Source organism: Miscanthus floridulus, chromosome 1, assembly GCF_019320115.1.
Source record: "Miscanthus floridulus cultivar M001 chromosome 1, ASM1932011v1, whole genome shotgun sequence".
Lineage (NCBI taxonomy): Eukaryota > Viridiplantae > Streptophyta > Magnoliopsida > Poales > Poaceae > Miscanthus > Miscanthus floridulus.
Window position 1 is genome coordinate 139977181 of NC_089580.1, and position 21381 is coordinate 139998561.

The window sequence follows — 21381 nt, forward strand, 5'->3', positions numbered from 1 at the left end:
TGTGTATATATATATATATATATATATATATATATATATATATATATATATATATATATATATATATATATATATATATATATATATATATATACTGTTCATTGAAATACAATATAGAATCATTTGCATCAATCGATCTCTCTCGTTCTCTATTTTCTAACAGAATTTTCCCTTGAAATCATGGAAGTTCATCTCTAATCCTAGATTCTATTGATTTTTAAAGTAAAGATAGACATTTTTCTCCCTAAGTCCAAAAGTAAGGTTTTTTTACACGATTTTTATTAGAGCTTCTTCATCAACTTAATAAAACAATCATGACAAAGGTGCACACACGTGGTTTATGAAAAGAAAAATGGTGAAACACAAGTCATTTTCGCCTAGAAGTCGAAGTCACGGCAACATGGTTTTTTCTGGTTTCAACCGTGTTTGGAGAAGCACAAATCCTGCAAAAGAGGGTCTAAGTTTCTTTAAGTTAAGAGTTCCGTAGATCAGCTAGAGCTTATGGATTGTGACGTTTACTTAGAGAAGCTCTTGTTGTTTACTTAATCCACGCAAACTCTAGAGCTTGTTTGTTTCCATAATCTACAAAACCAGCTTCGAATTCGAACTTGAATGATAGAGCTCAATAAAAGAATCCAGTTATTGCTATTATTATCCTATTTAGATCCAAAGATGCCCTTAAGCATATAAAAAGAGAGGCTCCTGTGCATAAAAAAAAATCTTTTTTCACAAGCGAATCTTATGGAAAACCCCACGTCGACTTTAGTAGGGAGGCGCCTACTACGACAAACATGCCGTCGCCATAAAAGGAGCCATGGAAAAGCGCTTTACATTTCCCCTGTCCCTCTCCACTGCAGTCTGCAGCTGCAATTTTTTTTCTTCATTTCAGGGCAGTTCGAAATTCTAAGAAACAGCTGGTGCAATCATCATCATCCAATGCCGGATAGAACGCCCAGCGTTAACAGATTTTCGCAGAAAGTGCCGCTGCTGCGAGAGAGAGAGGAAAGAAGCAATGGTGGCGTCGCAGGGGAACTCCACAAGCGAGCGAGCATGACGAGAGAAAAGGAAGCAGGACAGCGTGGAAAACAAGGGGGCCAAAAAAAAAGCAAGCATTTCAGGCAAAGCAGAACGAGTGGCTTGCTCGCAATCATGGAAAGCGGCAGCAGATTCTGCTGTGCATGAGCATGAGCATGACCTCGCAAGAGATCATTGCTTTCTTTTCTCTCTGACAGCGTGTGTAAAGCAGAGATGAAATCAAGGGGAAAAAATTCACCTGTGCGTGTCTCTGACAGCTCTAGAGTTCCCTTGGATTTTTGGGGCCCATCATGGTCATCGCATCGCCCCCCTGAATTAGGTTATCGAAAGGAGTTTGTTTGTGTTCTCTGGTGAATGATGGAGGCAGGGTAAAAAAAAGCAGTATTGGGAGTTCAGACAACTTCGCTATGTGTGTGTTCCGTGCATCATCCATGAATTGCATTGCATCAAAACTACACACCTCTCACATACTACAAGTATACTAGTAGCTCATGGCAACAAGAAGATGGTAATTAATTGTAGGAGAGGATTGCTCTTGCTCATATAAGTAACAGTAGCAGTCGTAATGGAGATAGATATAGCGTACTACGTCGATAGATACAAGAAGAGCTCAAGTCAAAGAAGAGGAAAGGGAGGAGGTCCCTGGCTGCGCCTGGTGGTGGCTACTAGTACTAGCTAAGATAAGAAGGAAGAAGGAATGGCTTTGGTGGAATTCGACAACAAGTCAGTCAGTCGAGGCCGGACCTGATCCTCTTGTGCCCGGCGCCGGCCGCCTGGCGGACGGTGCCGACGGAGCCGCCCTCGGACGCGGCGCGGCCGTCGGAGGCGGCGAAGAGCGAGGAGAGGTCGGCGTAGAGGTCGACGACGCGGCGGATGTTGTTGTTGAGCTCCCTGATGAGTCCCACGTTGCGGGAGAGGTCGCCGGGCACCTTGGACTCGTGGTTGTGGTTGATCTCGTTGATGAGGAGCCGGTTCTGGTCCAGCAGCGTCTGCACCTGCACGAAGCTCGTCTGGAACGCGTGCAGCACCTTGGTGTCGACGCCGGGGGCCCCCGCGCCGCCGCCGCCGCCGAACCCCGACAGCGTCGTCTCGCCGCCCTCCATGGAACCGGACGCCCTCCTCTCTTAATTGGTGGTCGTCTTCGTCGTCGTGCTGTCAATTCTGCACTCTTGTGGGCTTGTCAGCAGCTGTGCGGCCGCAGAGTCTGCAATGGAGATGGGGGAAATTGGTGAGCACGCACGCATCTCGCAAGAGATGGATGGTGAGACAACTGAGATAAGGAGGATGTGGGTTCACTTGTCCACAAAGATTGCAATTTTAAAAATGAGTGAGTGAATGAATCTGGATGAGTATACTTTACTGCAGGGAAAAAAAAGCAAAGCAAAGCAAAGGGGGCGGAGAGACAAGTTTCACTATTGGGGCATGGGAGGACAGGGTACCATGCTACAAGATCAGATGTACTTGCCGAATCTTTCCAGCTTGGGCCCCGAAAAAATCGACACAAATCTCGGAATTAACTGCCCCGATTTCCCTTGCCTTTCCTTTCTTCTTCTTCCTCGAAGAGAGGAATAGAGAGAGAAAGGAAGTCGCGATCGATCGAGAGACGAACAAGAAAGAAATTCAGAGAAACGAAAAGGTGGCTGAGGGGAATGATTGAGATCCGGAGCTGCGCGCAGAGTTCCCGAGAGCACGTGGTGGAGGTGACCTCGGGAGGGAGCGAGCGAGGCGAAGAGGGCGGCGGAGACGAAGGAGGGATCGGGTCGTCCGGCCGGCGCGACGGAGCACGGACTGACCGTGGAATCGGTCGGCCCGAAATCGCAGCGAGACTGTCAGTGACTGTGATTCGGACGGGGAGGGAGGAAGGGAGACGGAGACGGAGACGGAGACGGAGACGGGCGGATCGGAGCATCGGTCCCCTGGCCGAACACGATGAGCGAGAGGAACGAAGGAATGAATCCAGCTGCAGTCAACTCAGCACCAGGACGATTTTTGCAGCAAGAGAGAAGAGGAGGCGGCGGGTGGCGGAGGTGGTGCTTACCTCGTAGCAGTCGTACTCCTCCTCCGTAGCGTAGCACCAGCACCTCCGGGGAGGTGAGCAGCGTCCTTGCTCTCTATCTATCCTTCAGATGCTCAGATCATCAGCAGAGGAGGAGAGGGGCTGAGGGGGAGTCGAGAGCGAGCGAGCGAGGAGGGGAGGGGGTGGAGGAGGTGGATGACGATGGGGGAGGGAGAGGGAGGAGGAGGGGAGGACAGGGAGAGGGAGGAGATCAGGAGATCCTCAGACACACGAAACAGGCAGGCTGGACTGCTTTCACCGGTTTTTTTATTGCCGGCCGTGAGATGGAGGGAGAATCTTTTGCCCTAGGACAAGAGGGAGGGCGAGATTTGAGGCACGTTCCGACACGTTTCTGCCTGCCTGTGCTGCTGTTGGGCCGATGATTTTTTTACGGCTGATGCATTTTCGTTACGAGAAAAAAATATTACACCGTTATTAATAAGTCGGGTTGATAACTTTAAACGAACAAGGCCGGCCCATGCATTTACTTTGCATTGACCGCTAGTATTCAACTCTAAACAGCTTGTTCGTCAGGCCGTAAATAATCGTATACGATCGCGGATTATAAGCAACAATATTTTTCTCTTACACTAAACTAGCCAAACTAGTCAGCAGTAAATAATCTACGATCCAGCCTAGCCAGCCGGACAGGCCGAAGAGTTTTGAATGTTTTATCTATCTATTTATTTGTTTATTATTACTATATAATACGGGGCTTTTGCTTGTGCCGTGAATCTGATCACTCGTTCACTCCCCTCCCACCACCTCTCTTTCGTATTGTAGCGAGTCAGTTTGCTACGCCAAAAGTACTGTACTTATTACTCTTTTCATTCAAATTCAAAGTCAAATTGAATACCGGAGTGTAGAGGCTCTAGAACCTTTTGGACCGGAGCAGGGTGGAATTCATTCCGAGTCAATTGTTTTTTTGGAATTGCCAGACAAGTTAATGTGCCGTCCATCTACTACGTTCATAAATGTTAAAGTCATCTTCCCTGCACATGCATTCAAAAGTTTCAAACTTTCCAGTAATTTTCTTTTCTTCTATACTCCTTCCTTTTTCTTTTCTAGGATGTGCAGGCGCTCAATGGAAAACAACCTTTGACTAGCACTTATACAAATTCGCTAGCATTGTATTCACATCTAAAACCACTTCTACGTTTCATAGTCATAGACATTACAATAATATACTATGACATGTTAGTTAGTAATGTTCATTGCAGACTGAAATTGTGCTTTAGTCAAGCACGCGTCCATGACACGCAAGGGCAAGCTTCTTCGTTAGATCTGTTTGGAACCGCTTCACTCTTCGTTAGATTATGTTTTTAGTAAAACAGTGATTTAGAAACTCTAGCCTTTTTCGGAGCTCCTCTACTGTCTAGCACAGTCCCAAACAGGCTCTTAGTAACGACATCTTCGATCACTACTGGAAAACTGTACTTTGCCGAGTGCCTGAGACTTTGTCGAGTGCTTTTTATCGGGGCACTCGGCAAAGAAATATTTTGCCGAATACCGCACTCGGCAAAATAAAGCACTCGACAAAGGTGGCTTTGCCGAGCGCCATGCCCTCGGCAAAGCCTGGCTCTCGGCAAATCTAGGCTTTGCCGAGTGCCGTGGCACTCGGTAAAAGTCCCACTCGGCAAAAGGTGGCCAGCCCGTGACGGCGGGCATCTGCCGTCAGACTTTGCCGAGTGCCTAATGGATGGCACTCGACAAAAAAAAATTTATTATTTTTAAAAACTTATTTTGCCGAGTGTAAACCTTGGGCACTCGGTAATTTTTTTTTAATTTTTTAAAACTTATTTTGCCGAGTGCCAGCGTCAGGCACTCGGCAAAATATTTTTTTTTATTTTTGAAAATCAGCTTTGCCGAGTGCCCCCTGGGCCGGCACTCGGCAAAGCCCACTTTACCGAGTGCTCCCATGGCACTCGGCAATTTTTTTTTGATTTTGGGCCTAAATTTTTTTCTGTGGCCTTGTGACAGTATTTAAAACTCTATTTTAAAATTTGGGGCAATTTTGACTTTTTTTGATATATTTCATTAGTTTATTTCGTTTCGTCTAATTGTTTGGGATATTTCAAATTTGAACTGCAGGTACATGGAATAATGGACTTTGGTCATCCAAAAATTGATACTCATGATATTTAGGGTATGTTTAGGCCGTATCCAGAAAGTCACATGAAATCTCGAGTATCTCGTTGACGTAACATGTCGAGGTACTTGCCGGAAATGTGATTTTAAATTATATAAAATGCAAACGAAGTCCGAAAATCATGAAACTTGTCGAGGCGTCGTGTTATCACATGTGGAGGTTGTGGTAAAAAATTGTAAAGGTTTCGAGCAAATTGTGACGTCGGATGCCAAAAATCCAGCAAATTCGTGGGATGGGGGGCACTCGGCAAAGTGGGCTTTGCCAAGTGCCGGCCCAGGGGGCACTCGGCAAAGCTGATTTTCAAAAAAAAAATTGCCGAGTGCCTGACGCTGGCACTCGACAAAATAAGTTTTAAAAAATTAAAAAAAAATTTGCCGAGTGCTCAAGGGGCTTACACTCGGCAATTTTTTTTTAAAATAAAACTGCCGGCCCAAAATCCCCCCCACCCCCAGTACCCTAGCCGCCTGCTCTGTCCCGACGCCCGCCGCGCCTCCCCTGCCGGCCCGCGTCGCTCCACCGCGCCGGCGCGCCCACGCCGGCGAGCCCCCGCCCCCGAGCACCCCCCAGCCCGGCCACGCGGCTCCCCGGCGCGCCCACGCCGGCGAGACCCCGCCCCCGAGCACCCCCAGCCCCGCCGTGCGGCTCCCCGGCGCGCCCACGCCGGCGAGACCCCACCACCGCGCGCCCCCGCCCCCCACCCCCGAGGACCCCCCAGCCCCGCCGCGCCGCCCGGCCGCGCGGCTCCCCGGCGCGCCCTCGCCACCGCGCGCCCCCACCCCCGAGTACCCCCCAGCCCGGCCGCGCCGCCGTCGTCAGCGCTGCCCGCCGTCGTAAGCACGGCCCACCACCGCCGTCCACGCGTGCTGCCACCGCCGGCGCACGCGGCTGTCCTCCCCTGCACGCGCCGGCCCCGTGCGCCCCTGCTCTTGCCGCCGGCTTGGAAGAAGGAGGAGGAAGCAGCAGTAAGGAGAGGAAGGAAGAAGAAGGAAGAAAAAAGAGGAGAAAGAAGGAAAAGGAAAAGGAAGAAAAGGAGAAGGAAAAAAGAGAAGAAAAAGGAAGAAGGAGGAGGAGAGGAAGGAGGAGGAGAAGGGGAGAGGGGGAGGAAGCCGAGGTAGAGGGGAGGAGGAGGTGCCTCGGCCGTCTTCTCCGTGTGCCCGTCCCACCGACGCCCCTACCGTCACCGAACCGCCTACGAGCGTGGGCAAGGTATATCCACCCTTTCTTCGTTTGTCGGCCTTCATGCCATTGTGATGTCGGCCTTTGTGCCGCTATTCTTATCGGCCTTCGTGCTGTTTGTGATTGTCGGCCTTCGTGCCGTTGTTTTTTGCAGGTTTTGGAAACCTCCCCGTGCAAGGGAGGTGCTGCCGAAATTTTGAACTTATAGTGTCGTGTTTCTTCTTTTGCAGAGCAGGACCTATCGGAGGTGACCCAGAGGTCCCCGATCATTTTCGTTGGCGTCGCAGGTCTGCCTGCATTGCGTCGCCTCGCCACTGTGTCGACTCGCCATTGCCTCGCTAGCCTGACTTCACCGACACCCTAGGTATAAATCATCTCTTTTTCCGCTTGTCTGTCGTCGTAGATCGGTGTAGCCTAGTTAGGCGTCTCCCGTCCGAAAGAGATATCTTTGGAGGTATGCAGATCTTTACATATCTGCGAGCATTTCTGTTTTGGATTGTCCACGTTTTTTGGATAGCCCGCGGATGCGTAGATGGGTTAGTTTCCATGGTCCGCTCTGGTCCGAGATGGTGTTTCGGCATCACCCCCTGTTGTTCTCCGGATACACACTCTCCCTTGTAGGACGTGTATCGGGAGAACAGCAGGGAGGTGCTGCCGAAATTCCGTCTCGGATAGGAGCGGAGCATGGAAACTAACCTCATCTACGGATCCACGGGTGGGATTAGGACCTATCCTCACCTATTAGAGAGTAGGGACACCGCGTAGATGCAATTGATGGTGACTCATATGTGCTGATACGTCTATTAAAGGATGGAGGACCGTGAGTGGATGTACACGCTCTGGAGAGACAAGCACGATTACGACTTGCTGTTTATAGTCAAGGTCGAAGAATTCTTACATCATGCATTTGGTGAGAGTGCCAGAGGCCATTCTCTAGTGGTTTGTCCATGTAGCGGTTGTGACAACAGAAGAAGGAAAGATAGGTTAACCATGGGTAAACATATTATGAAGTTTGGATTTACTCCGGGCTACCACCGGTGGATCCACCATGGTGAAGCCGATCGTATCAGGGAGGAGGTGGTGAGACCATGGCTCGAGGCTTTCGATGATGATGCCGGGGTAGCAGACATGCTGGATGACACGCACCAAGCTCAGTTCGCTGAAGGACATGACAAGGAGGAGATGGAGGCTGCCGTAGATGCCTTCTACCTGATGTTGGACTCGGCACAGAGACCCCTTCATGATCATACTAATGTTTCTCAGCTGGACGCCATTGGTCGCGTAATGGGGTTGAAGGCCGAGTTAAACCTAAGTCGAGAAGGCTTCGACAAGATGGTGGCCGTGTGGAGCGATATGCTACCGAAGACACACATTATGCCGAAGAACTTGTATGAGTTAGAGAAGCTTCTTCTTGCACTTAAGATACCGTATGACAAGATACATGTGTGTCCGAAGGGGTGCGTCCTATTTAGGAAAGAACACACGGATGCAAAGTACTGCCCGAAGTGTAAATCCTCCAGGTATGTGGAGGTAGACTCAGGCGATGGCTAGAAGAGGCAGCTTAAGATCCCATGAGAGTCCTACGACACCTTCCATTCCTGCCGAGGCTCCAACGGCTATTCATGACCGAGGAATCCGCGAAACAGATGACATGGCACAAAAACGGCACACGATACAATCCTAAGAAGATGGTACATCCATCCGATGCTGATGCATGGAAGTACTTCAATTCGCGGCATCCTCTCAAAGCAGAGGAGGCTCGTAATGTACGTGTCGCGCTGGCAATAGATGGGTTCAATCCATATGGCATGATGGCTGCACCATACACATGTTGGCCCGTGCTCGTCACCCCCCTGAATCTCCCCCCCCGGCGTCTCCTTTCAACGACATACCATGTTCCTGTCGTTGATAATCCCTGGACACCCAGGGAGTAATATGGGTGTCTTCATGGAGCCTGTGATAGATGAGTTGATCGATGCTTGGGTCAAAGGGGTGTGGACATACGACCGAGCTACGAAGACTAGCTTCAAAATGCACATCTGGTACCACTACTCCCTGCATGACTTCTTGGCGTACGGGTTAATGTGCGCCTGGTGTGTTTAGGGGAAGTTCCCATGCCCAATATGCAAGGAAGCTGTGAGGTTCATATGGTTGAAGAAGGGTGGCAAGTATTCGTCGTTCGACAAACATCATCAATTCCTCCCTCTTGACCATCCATTCAGAGAAGACGTTAAGAGCTTTACGAAAGGTGTCAAAGCGATGGACCCTAGACCGCACTTGAGGACTGGGGCGGAGGTTCATGCTCAGATAGATGCTCTCATGCCCAACGAAGATGGTGGTTTCGTGGGATATGGTGAGCAACATATGTGGACTCATAAGTCTGGCTTGACGAGGCTCCCCTATTTCGATGACCTCCTACTGCCCCATAACATTGATGTCATGCACACTGAAAAGAATATCGCCGAGGCACTTTGGGCAACGCTCATGGACACTGACAAGTCTAAGGACAACCCTAAGGCTAGAGTGGACCTGGCGACGTTGTGCGATAGGCCAAACCTAGAGATGCGGCCTCCTACAACAGGAAAGCAGTGGAGAAGGCCTAGGGCCCCCTATGTCTTGAAAATCGATCAAAGGAGGGAAGTACTTCGATGGATCAAGAATTTAATGTACCCTGATGGGTATGCAGCGAATCTGAGCAGGGGAGTGAACTTAGAGACTCTGCGAGTCAATAGGATGAAGAGTTATGACTACCACATATGGATTGAGCGCATACTTCCGTCGATGGTTCGAGGCTATGTCCCTAAGCATGTCTGGCTAGTGCTGGCAAAGTTGAGCTACTTCTTTTGCCAGCTTTGTGCCAAGGAGCTATCTTCGACCATCATTACAGAATTGGAAACTATGGCACCTGAGTTGGTCTGTGAGCTTGAGAAGATCTTTCCACCTAGCTTCTTCTTGTCGATGCAGCATCTAATTGTGCACCTCCCGACCGAGGCACGGTTGGAGGGGGCCCGTGCAGGCCCGTTGGTGCTATCCAATCGAGCGATGTCTAAAGACTCTTCGCAAGAAATGTACAAATAAAGCCAGAATTGAGGCTTCCATTGCAGAGGCAAGCATTCGGAAGGAGGTTGCAAACTTCACGACATCCTACTACAAGCCGAACCTTCCTAGCAAGCATAATCCACCCCCTCGTTACAATGCTGGTGAAGTTTTGCCTGATTTTTAATCATCTTGCCGTCTTTCTCGCAGGAGGTGGCACACCCGGACGTGCCGGTGTCGGAGTTTGGGGCATGGGCTGTGTCCCACATGGGCCCGGTGAAATCCGGTGTCGTCTTCAACCCGAATGCCCCTGCCCAGGCTTACTCTGACCCGAGCGTCCACGCTAAGGTCAGAGACTACACGGAGGCGGTTAGGGCGCTCCGTGGCTCAGATCACAATCTGAGCACTGAGCCCCTTGAGACAGAGGTGATCGTGAGGCTGGGGCAAGGCAGGAAGCACGGGCGGTAGTGGATTGCAGACGGCGCCGACTCCTCGAGCTCTGCACCCTCTCTCTCCGACGTGAGGGCACAGAGCACGGCCAGAAGCCTTCCCATACGTGCACGGCCTACTCCAACACTGTCGCGGGTCGACGAACTTCAGGTAATTCTGGTTTCACTCGTCGTACATTGAACGTTACACACATTGATCAGATTTGCAATACTGAAACATGTGATTGAAACACTGCAGGCGAGCTGGCAGAGACAAGGGAGACGCAAGCGCACCTGACCGTAGAGCTGGAGGCCACGAAGAAGCAGATGGCGGACATGTATCAGATCATGCAAACCATCGGGCAAGCATCGGGTGTCCAAGTGCAGTTGCCAGCTCCAGCTCCGGTTCGACACTTCACTCCTGTGAGTATGGAAGTTTAATGCGTTCGTGCCGTTGGGATTATCGGCCTTCGTGCCATTGTGATTTTCGGCCTTCGTGCTGTTGGGATTGTCGGCCTTCGTGCCGTTGTGATTGTCGGCCTTCGTGCCGTTGTTTCTTGTAGGTTGGAAACCTTCCCGTGCAGGGGAGGTGCTGCCGAAATTTTCAATTTTTAGTCTAACACATGCAATCTCTTCTCTTTTGTGCAGCCTCCGTCGGCGGGTTCAAACAATCCCGCTAGCGTGTCACCGGCGGCTGATCACGTCAACCCTTCGCCGCAGTCCGGTCCTTCACCGCTGTCCAGGGGGCCACACCTGCAGTTTCCGTCGCCGCAGTAGAGATGTTGAACTTGTAATAATAAACTTGTGATGTTGAACTTTTCGATGGATTTATTAAATATGCGTGTGCTTGTGATATATAATGCATGTTGGTGATATAGATGTGATGACATATATATATATATATATATATATATATATATATATATATATATATATATATATATATATAGTCTGTTACAATGGAATGTAAAAAAAATTACAATTCTCGAGGTCTTTGCCGAGTGCCATGGACAAGGCACTCGGCAAAGTTTTTTCCAAAAAAAATCCAGAAATTCTTTGCCGAGTGCCTAGGCTGGGGCACTCGGCAAAGTATTTTTAAAAAAAAAACTTTGTCGAGTGTCTGGGAAGGGGCACTCGGTAAAGTATTTTTTTTAAAAAAATAAAAAAACTTTGCCGAGTGCCTGGGCAGGGGCACTCGGCAAAGTATTTTTTTTAAAAAATTCAGAAATTCTTTGCCGAGTGCCTGGGCTGGGGCACTCGGCAAAGTAATTTTTAAAAAAAATAATTAAAAAACTTTGCCGAGTGCCTGGACTTGGGCACTCGGCAAAGTAATTTTTAAAAAAAATATTTTTTTTTTGCCGAGTGCTGGGTCAAGCCCTCGGCAAAATAACCGTTAACGGCCGATGTGGAACGGCCGAAAATATTTTGCCGAGTGCCGCCCCAAGCACTCGGCAAAATTGTTTTTTATTTTGCTGAGTGCCCCGATAAAAAACACTTGGCAAAGACCCTTTGCCGAGAAAAATTTTGCCGAGCGGACTTTGCCGAGTGCTACACTCAGCAAAGCCTTTGCCGATTGCAAATGGCTCTTTGCCGAGTATAAAAACACTCGGCAAAGCCGCGGCCTCCAGTAGTGAATGATAATTTATGAGTAACAGAAGAAAGATAGAAACTATGTTTTTGAGCAACAACTAATTTTATGAGCGCACTCTAAGATAATGAAAGGTTTTCATTGTATGATTATTTACATTATGAGTCATATGCCAAAAGTTCGCACTGCTGAGGATTTCGTAATGCACGCATCCACGACGCAGGGAAAAAAATGCTTGCAACGATTCATGTAGATGTGTTTCGTACCTGTAAAAATCTAACACCAGTAGCGCTCCTATATTGATTTATGATTAGTACTTATGCTAAGGATTTTTCTCTCACAACAAATCAGTATAAGCTAAATTTCAGCGAAACGAACAAGCTCGTATGCCAGTTTGCATTCGTTTGCAACTAATTCGTTGGTTGGGCTTTGGCAATATCTAACAGCCGGCATCACCAGCATCATCGAATCTTCCAACCATGCAACAAACATTAAACAGGTGACAGTGACATGTGAAATCATCATCCATATGAGATTGATTTCTTCAAGTTTCAATCGGGATCTGTCATTTTCGCCCATGTTTGTACTTGTGTGTAGTTAGGCACAGCACGGAAAGCTTCCCATAAACGCCAGGACATCACTTGGCAGTAGTAGTAGGCCACACAGATCTCGTGGGTGTGGGGGGTGCAAGTGTAGATGCATTGTAGCAGGGGTAGACCAGCTAGGCCACCACAAGATCAGATCTCCCCGATCTCTCTTCTACTAGGTTGCAGCCAAATCTGGAAGCAACATTTGCTTCGGCTACAAGGCACCTATACACCAATAGCAGTGTTTGCTTCTCTACTACTGCTTCACTCCTTGTGTTTTCAAAAATCTCTCTCTCAGTTGCAAAATAGGCCCCGTTCGGCTTACCTCATATTCGGCTTGTTCGACTTATTTTTTCAGCTGGAACAATATTTTTCTCTCACAACAATTCAGCCAGAACAATGTTTTCCAACCGGTTTCAGCCAAGATTCAGCAAACCGAACAAGGCCATAAAAGAAGATGTTTAGGCCCTTTTGAAATGCAGATTTTTTAAAAAAAAAATCTACGTTTTTTTATGAAAATGAATAGAATCTTGCAAATTTTGTGTGTTCCAAAGGTACCCTTAAGTGCAGATGAAAACGGACGGAAACGGATGGGAAAACTCCTCTCCCGTTTCTGTTTCTATATTTTTAGCAGAAACGGGATCGGATTCGCAAAAAAAAACAGAATTAAAAAAGGATAGGGATAGAAACATACAAATACGGACAAAGAGTCAGAAAATTAAGGCCCCGTTCGGCTTGCTGAATCTTGGCTGAAAAACACTGTTATGGTTGAATTGTTGTGAGAGAAAAACACTGTTCCAGCTGAAAAAACAAGCCGAATATAAGATAAGCCAAACGGGACCTAAGTTAGGATAACATAATCAATTTTTCTCGAGTATACATGAACAAAATCACAAAATATTATACACTTACGAAGTTATTGGTCCTATATTCACTAGCATGCCATGCGTTAACATGCATAATTTGTGATAAGTAGCTTTATGAACATATCAATTTCTAGACATATATCTCACATAGATTTGCATAAGCCCTTTCGTAAAAGTTAGTATTGCCTAACTTTGGCAGAAGTTCTTGTATTGCTGATGTTCTAATGGCCCTGTTTGGTTCCGACCTCCTAAAACTTTAGTTCCTAAAAGTTTTAGGCACCCTTCTAAAACCTTCTAAAAGAGTGTTTGGTTGCACCTCCTAAAACTGACTAAAAGCAGTAAATGTTATTGAACAAAGACATTTTTATCATTCTTTAGGAGAGAGAGAGAGAGGGAGAGGGCAATAAATGGGGGGTAGTGGGGGTCCAGGAAGGACTTTAAGAGGTTTTAGGAGGGGGTGGAGCTCCTAAAGAAAAACCAGCCTCCTAAAACTTTTAGGAGGTTTTAGGAGGGGGTGTTTGGTTCTTTAGACAGATTCTATCCAGATTTTAGCTCCTAAAGCTTTTAGGAGGGGTAACCAAACAGGGCCTAAGTTTGGTACCGGTCCCTGTCAATACACTTAAGTTTCCTGTATAAAAATTACAGCTATGTGTACATTTCCTGCCAAACCATGTGCCATTGACTTCCTTTTACTATAATATGTGGCATTTACTTATCCTGAAGTCAACCATAGTGCCCTACTCCCTCACATTCTTTTTTATAAGATACAGCTTATATGACACGGTCTTCCAAATTATACTTTGACCTCTACTTTTTTATTTTGTATTATTTATACTTATAAACTTATGATAATTGGATAGTAGAATTAATTACAAATATATCCATATCAAATTTGTATTATAATAATTAAAAATTGTTAGTCAAATAATTGGTCAAATGTTTTAAAGTTTGAATCTTGATATGCACATAGTCTTATAAAAGAGAATGAATGTAGTATTCTTCAAATTGAGCAGCCAAAGAAAACAGTCGTCTAGGTAGTTTCGGAATACTACTGTCTTATTGGTTTATCAACCATGGAACAATGTTTTTCTCTCACAACAAATCAACAAATCAGTTTCAGCCGACTTATCAGTCGTAGAAACCATCAGCCGAACAACTTCATATACAAAGTTCAAATTTTCTAGATAAATACGACAAGAGTTTAACATGTTGCTGCAGAAATCCAGCACCATGTGACATTGACTTGAGACTTCTCTGCCCTTAAGTAATAATTGCAGAAACACTATCACCATGTTCGCTTGATCGTATCAGTTATTTTATCAGCCATGATACAGTGTTTTTCTCTCACAACAAAACATTATCAGCCAGCTTATAAGCCCTACATAAATTCTCGTGGATGATTAAAGACTTTGTTGAAATTGTAACACAATTTGAAATGCTTTTTTTTTTTTGCGAAAGGAACTGCAGTTTCATAGTACAAGATAATGAATTGATAAACAATAAGGGATCAAAGCTTCAGCAGTTCAGCCCAACTGAAGAGCGCAGAGTTCATAGCCTCCTTGGAAGCTGAGGTACGTGCCTCCACTTTTCCACGCACTTTTATTTCTTAATCAGATATAACAGTATGATTCAATTGCCAGCCACGCCAGAGTTTCAAAAGTAAACTTCAGCTCTTTTCCTTCCCACCCTCCTTTTTTTTGGCTCTTTTCTATTTTCCTTTCTCATGGTCTGACATTATCAAACGAAAAACACTTTCAATTTGTTTGTTTTTTACTGTATCTCTTCTTCTCTTTTGATCTGCTCTGCAAACCATGCTTTCCAGTCTCTCACGTTCTCATCACCATTTGCAACCTGCACAAAGGAATAAATAGTTTTGGTTCAGTTGTCCTTCTAATGGCAAAGGTCCCTTAAAAATGAAAAGAAATGCCCCCCCCAAAAAGGACCAGGATATCATAACCTGATGCCTGATTGAGCTAGCTAGTGCATACCTCAAAAATGAGTGTCTTTCGGGGAATGCTATCCAGAGCTTCCACACATATGGTAGCAGCATCCTCTTTGCTTATTCTTCCCTTGGCTGCTTTGCCCTACGCATTTCATGCACAATACCATAGAGTGATACCTCACAACAATGAATAGCACTAGGTATTCCAAGATGATAATATTCCTTTCAGTTTCCTAAGTCTAGAAATGCAGGTGTAATATTCAATTTGTTGACTGCAAATTATATCGGACATCTATGAACACAATAGTGTCTAAATGTGTGTCCCTGCTAATTGCATGATATCCATATAGTTCAATTACGGAATGCTGGGAAAAGAAACCTGCACGATAATTGAATATGCACTGGGGGTAAGCTGGGTTTCGCACTGAGACCTCAGTAAAATCGAAACCTCTCTCGCCACCAGGAGTGCTTTGCAGAGAACCAGTTCTTATTATTGTACATGGGATGCCAGATGCAAGAACCTACTTCTTCATCCCTCTCTGCTAGCTTCTTCAGCTTGCTGTTCATAATAGCTTGCAAACCACCACTATTTCTGTAGACAGCCAGCTGCAACCTTATCAAGATCTCATAGGGGTAAATGACTCATACTAGAGCCAGCTGGATAACAAGGAATTACAAGAGCATTGCACAAACCTGTGATAGCAGAACAATGTGTTGAACACCTTTGAGATCGGTTGGTTCAGAGAAGAAACCATCCTGTAAAAATATCAAGTTCAAAGGTAAATCATGCAATTGAAGAGGAATGGCACTTATGTTCTCATATAAGGTACATAACTAACTTACACATCATAGATCTTTCTAAAGACTAAAATGAACACGATGTGGTTAATAAAAAAATGCAATAGGTTGACCCATGAGTAGATTCAAATATGTGGCACATATATGGATAATACTAATCTCTAGTTGACTCATACCATGAAATTCTCAGATTTCCTATACGAAGAGGTCTTAACATGAAAGCCAAAAGGAGGGACTCAAGTACTCAACTAAATATGTTAGCTATCTTTTATACATAAAAAAAAATCAAGCAATGCCCTAAACATCAAGTCATCAGCTAGGGGGGCCTTAAACAATTATCCAGATAATAAAACAGTACACCTCATGATTATTTTTTGGGCAGATAGTACACCTCATGCTTTGGGACTAGCTAATAAATGAATAGAAACACCAAAGTTTTAACATACATCAGCTGGACAAATTACAGCACGAACGCCCCTTAGTGCTTTCTTTGTGAAGGACTTGTCTTCCATATCGCCAACCATGCACTAGAAATAAATGAAAATGTGATTATTTGAGTGATACTCGTTATACTTATCAGCAAAATATGACTGTACAAGATGGAGCAGTAAAAAATGCATGCATTGTTTCTTTTCTAGCTAATTTCAAATCTAAAATATAGCAGTAATGCAGAATGTTACAATATCTGAGAAACACGTAGAATGTTCAAATGCAGTCAGAGCACTAAAGTGTCACCTCCACGTAAGTTCCAAAGGCTTCTTCAGTGGTTCGTTTATCCTTAACAAGTGCTTTTGTTCTAGCCCTTTTCAGAATTAGTGCTAATATCACCATCTGAAAATACAAGGAAACCAACCTGAATCTTTTGTCCTTGCTTCGTAGCTAAGGTATACTAGTAAAAGTTCAGTTTTTGTTGAATGAACTGAACCGTTAGGTGTTTCCTTAATGAGAACTTTATGCTCAAAGAACAGGTTGTGTTAGTCTGGATTAGTCTTACTAGAGTATAGTGTCCAGTTCAGATTACTGGGGGAAACAAAATGAAGACAGACAAATTACAGGATGACTCTAATAAACTCGGTACAATGGCAGTTCTGCCGCAGAAGGAAAAAGAAAATATGGAGATAAAGGGACACCTGTCCAACCTCACTGTCGCCATTAGTGACTAGCACAGCATCCCGAGGCTCCTCAATATCTACTGTCACCCCAGATCTGCCAACAAATAAGAAAACATAGCCGCCAAGGAGTTTAAGTTTACAGAGTGCTTTCTCTATGTACCTTGAGACTCATCCTCCTCATCCTCGGCACCCCCATCCTTTGGAAGCAAATCGGGTGCTCCATACCATCTCCTTAACTTTGGTCCCCCTAGCAAGATTCGAAACGAACGACTCAGGGTCAGGGCGTGCTAGGTTAGCTCGTAGCCCTGGCTCACTCTGCCACACTGACAATGTAACCATTAACCAGGACCCAATTAGATAAACAACTACAGAAAGATGATTTTTCTTTAGTTGTTGCAACTGGACTACTGACTGATGTGATCCATACTACCTAATAAGAGCCAAAACTCATTTCTTTTCAAGAATTTTAAATCCCACTATGCTGATTCAGGAAAACTATTCAGGCACCACAAAACGAACATCGGCTCCACCTCAGCGAGTCACCTTCTAAGAAGAATGGCCCAGTCCGAGCCAGTATAACTCACATACCCTCGATGTAGTCGAGGATGCGGTCGGTGAAGCTTGCCTCGTCCTTTCTCTTGGCCCGGACGACGGCGAGAAGCGCCGGCCTTCTTCTTCCCGGAGAGAGCAGGGCGGCGTTACCCCTGTCCCCGGCGCGAAGTGGAGGCGGCGTGGGGGAAAGGCGCGGGAGCAGGGGAGGCAGGGGCATTGGAGTCTCGGCAAGGAGGCGCACGAGAGCAGAGAGAGAGAGAGGGAGTTTGCCTGCGCTCGCGCTCTCCGGCGGATTTCGCGTGCGTGACCGTGGTTGCCCGCTGCGGGATAACGCTTCAACGGATGGCCATGACCTGGCGCCGCCACCTTTTCTTGCGTAACCGTTATTATATGGGCCTAGTGCCTAATTGGGGCCCAGGGAGCCGAGCTTCCGTGCACCAAGCCCACCTAGAGAGCCCGATCCTCTATCATGGGCTGCAAATAGCAGTATCTGGTTCACGGCCCATGACTAGTCGAACGAACCCGCCTGCGGCCCCAACGCATCGCGCTAGGGTTTTGAGGCGGCGGCGGCGGCCTGTCCTTTTAAAGCTGGACTGCTCGATTCTGCCGAGCCTTCTCCCTCGGTTGCTGTCTCTGTCTGTTAGGGTTTCGTCCGGGCGGAGCTCCGAAATCCCTCCTCCGCCTCGCGTTCGAGGCTAGGTAGCCGCCACCATGAGCCGCTCGGGGCAGCCTCCGGATCTCAAGAAGTAAGCGCCCGCATCTGTCTCCCCCTTCATATGAGATCCCGGTTTGCTCCGTTCCGTCGTGCTGATTTGGGTCTGTTTCCTGTGACGTCGCAGGTACATGGACAAGAAGCTTCAGAGTAAGTGATACTCTCTCGATCCCACAATCCAGGCCCCGATAGTTCACCTCTAGTTTTGTTTCAAGAAAATAGTTTTTCTTTGATGTTAAGGATGGGATAGGCATGAGTGTGCCCAGTATGTTTAATCTTAGCGGCGATATGCTCACAGTGATTATTAGGGCGGCACCCAGTTTTCTGTCCTTGTTAGGTCTGTTTATTAGATACACGGATCAAGTTCTGTGTGGTTTCTCCTGTTGTGAACTTGCATCAATTGCTTCTGCGCCAAAATAAATTGTTTCAATTTTTTTTCTGGCAATCTGAACATCCTTTTTGGTTCTAGTTTGTTCTTCAGCCTGACCATGCAGAGACATTGTATAAGTTTTCTGTGCTCTGTTTGTGATCTTGGTATTTGAATTGCCCTAAATGATGAACATAATATGAAGGCTATGGATTTATCTCCAGATGAAGCTTTATGTCATAGTTACTCTGATAGGGCATTCACTCACATTTTCATTTCATCTAAATCATGTTGTACTTTATCGAATTATTAAGCGTCCTGATAGTCACAGAGCCATGTATCGATGGTTCTGTTGGTGTTTTGTATCCATCACCATGATAGAGTGGTGACTACTCTATTTGTTCTGCTGTCATGATTTCTCCCTCATTTTTGTAGTTATTACTCTGATAATCTAAAAGTTATTATGTTCAAAATCTATGTGGGATGGCTGCCTACATGACGATGATTTTCTAAAAGCTATGGATTAATTTCCAAATGAGGCTTTTTTTGTCATAGTTACTCTGATAGGCTACCATATCTACCTTTTCGAAAATACTTGCTTGTGTAAATCACCTAAGTTGTATTATTGAGTCAGTCAAGCTGTTGTTACCCAGTAGAGACTTTCTATATTTATAATGACATCTCTGAGGTCTCATTGTATATGCAGCCACAAGGCTTCCTTTGTATTTTTTTTCTACATGAAAATTTTGGAAAGACTGTAAAGTGTATTACTGAGTCAAGCATTCAGTCATTAGAATTTAGAGGCCTGGTCCATGACTATATATTTATAATGAGATTGAGGTTTCATTGTACATGCAGCCACAAGGATTCTTTTTTGTATTTTTTCCATGGGTGTATTGTTGCAATATCTTTCAGTTTTGTCATTTTATTTTTGTTATATCTTGGAGGTGCTGAGTTAGATCAGGGTTCAAAATTTCGGCGAAATTTCGCGAAATTCGGTAATTTCGGTGGTGGCCGAAAGAAAAATCCGAAATTTTGTAATACACTAATACATGTGTTATATAACTTTAGACTCAATTTTTTATTGTTTATATTGCATATTTTTGTATTCAATAGATGTGTAGTCATAAATCATACTGATATTTGTTTAGATTTAAATGTTTTTTTTAGAAAAAGCATACTTCATGTGCTAGTCTCTAAAAAAAATTCGCCGAAATTTCGTGAAATTCGGTAGTTTCGGTGGTGGCCGAAATTTTTGCAATACCGAAATTGAAAACCCTGAGTTAGGTTAATGTTTTGCCGTTGAAATTATGAGTGGCTTATGTGTTTACTGTTTGTCCATTTCTTCAGTTAAGCTGAATGCAAACCGTGTTGTTATTGGCACACTTCGGGGATTCGACCAGTTCATGAATCTGGTGGTGGACACCACTGTGGAGGTCAATGGAAATGACAAGACAGATATTGGAATGGTGGTAAGTTTTCTTCTACTGAGTTATTTGGAACTTTTTCCACGTGTACTTGTTAAGCAGTTTTAAATGATGTTATGAGAATGCTTAAAAAATACAGTTTTTTTGTAGCCGTGCTTAGTAACTCGCATAATATAACAGACTACAATTATCTGCAGGTTATCAGGGGAAACAGTGTTGTCATGATCGAGGCACTGGAGCCAGTTGCCAAGTCCCAGTGAATCATTATTCTTAAGCTGATATAGCACTAGCAGCTTGAAAACTGATGTAAATGATATCAGTGAACCCTGTTGTACCTTGACTAATGCTTTTGCGCAGCAACATAACTTGGGAGGTGGAATGTTTATCCCTTTTTTCTATGTGGTGCTTGTGGCTGTGCAAGCATCTACCCTTATTACTTGAATCTAACTCAAGCTCATCTACATGTTTTTTCGCAAGTACATACTACCATGTCACCTTCACAGCAGGCCTGCTACCAGTGCTGGCTCCTGGTTCAACGGCGACTACATTTACTGCCTTCTCGCGCTAACACTGGCAATGAGTCATTTCTTCTATTGTTCAACATTGCCCGTTGCCTTGTGAAGCACATGTGATTTGTCATCCATCATCCATAGTGGTGCATCTGGTCTGTCCTTGATGGAATCAGGATCAGATTCTTCCATCATCCATATTGGTGCATCTGGTCTGTCCTTGATGGAATCAGGATCAGATTCTTCCATCATCCATATTGGTGCATCTGGTCTGTCCTTGATGGAATCAGGATCAGATTCTTCTATAGTTCTATTGTTCTATACTGTCCGTTGCTTTGTGAAGAACATGTTTGCTGGCGCATCTGTTTTGCCATTCTAATGCGGTCTGATTCTTCTATTAGCTGTCTCCAACCATCAAATAGCAGCGGAAGAAGTATTTAATAGTTTATTTTTATTTGTAAAATCCGTCAGATATTAATAGTGTCTAGTTATATGTAAATCTGTTAGATATTTTATAAATGCGATCTAGTAGACAGTTGTAACCTAAATCATAAAGCACAATTAAACATTGACAGATTTAGAACCTGTTTGGTTCTGACCTTGGCCAACTGAAAGGTTCCTAATATGGCTAGAGGGAGGTGAATAGGCTATTTAAAAATCTATAAATCAACTAGAGCAATTTGATTAGTATGATAAATAGCGTAATACAAACTTGCTCTAGCTCTACAAGGGTTGCAAGCCACCTATCCAACTAATTCTAGTTGCAATGATTACTTAGGCACACAACTTCCAATGTAATTACTCACTAAGAGCTCTCAATCTTGTTACTCTAAAGAGCTTAACTTGATGAATGTAAATAATAAAGCAAGCTCTTAATTCTAATTACACTAAAGAGCTTGTATCAACTAGTTTGCAAGAATATAAATAAGTGAGTAGGGTGATTATACCGACATGTAGGGGATGAACCAATCACAAGAAGAATATATAGCCAATCACCGGGCGAATGCCAAAGACAAGAGACAATCAATTTTCTCCCGAGGT

General features: G+C 45.1%; 2 protein-coding genes and 1 pseudogene across 2 annotated transcripts; 1 reads left to right on the plus strand and 2 right to left on the minus strand.

Moving 5' to 3' along the window:
- Positions 1-1529: 1529 nt before the first annotated feature.
- On the minus strand, positions 1530-3256 carry LOC136495492 (protein ELF4-LIKE 4-like). Its single transcript, XM_066491415.1, has 2 exons — positions 3074-3256; positions 1530-2239 (listed from the first exon to the last, which is right to left on the minus strand). Exon 2 carries the CDS (start codon positions 2136-2138, stop codon positions 1764-1766), a length of 375 nt encoding a protein of 124 aa, XP_066347512.1. The 5' UTR covers positions 2139-2239; positions 3074-3256; the 3' UTR covers positions 1530-1763.
- An 11083-nt stretch (positions 3257-14339) lies between these two features.
- Positions 14340-17668, minus strand: LOC136495499 (uncharacterized protein At2g37660, chloroplastic-like; annotated as a pseudogene).
- Positions 17669-17917: 249 nt separating this feature from the next.
- LOC136495506 (probable small nuclear ribonucleoprotein G) lies at positions 17918-20310 on the plus strand. Its single transcript, XM_066491424.1, has 4 exons — positions 17918-18071; positions 18165-18187; positions 19755-19876; positions 20029-20310. The coding sequence occupies exons 1-4, from the start codon at positions 18037-18039 to the stop codon at positions 20089-20091; spliced, it is 243 nt and encodes an 80-aa protein (XP_066347521.1). The 5' UTR covers positions 17918-18036; the 3' UTR covers positions 20092-20310.
- Positions 20311-21381: the final 1071 nt, after the last annotated feature.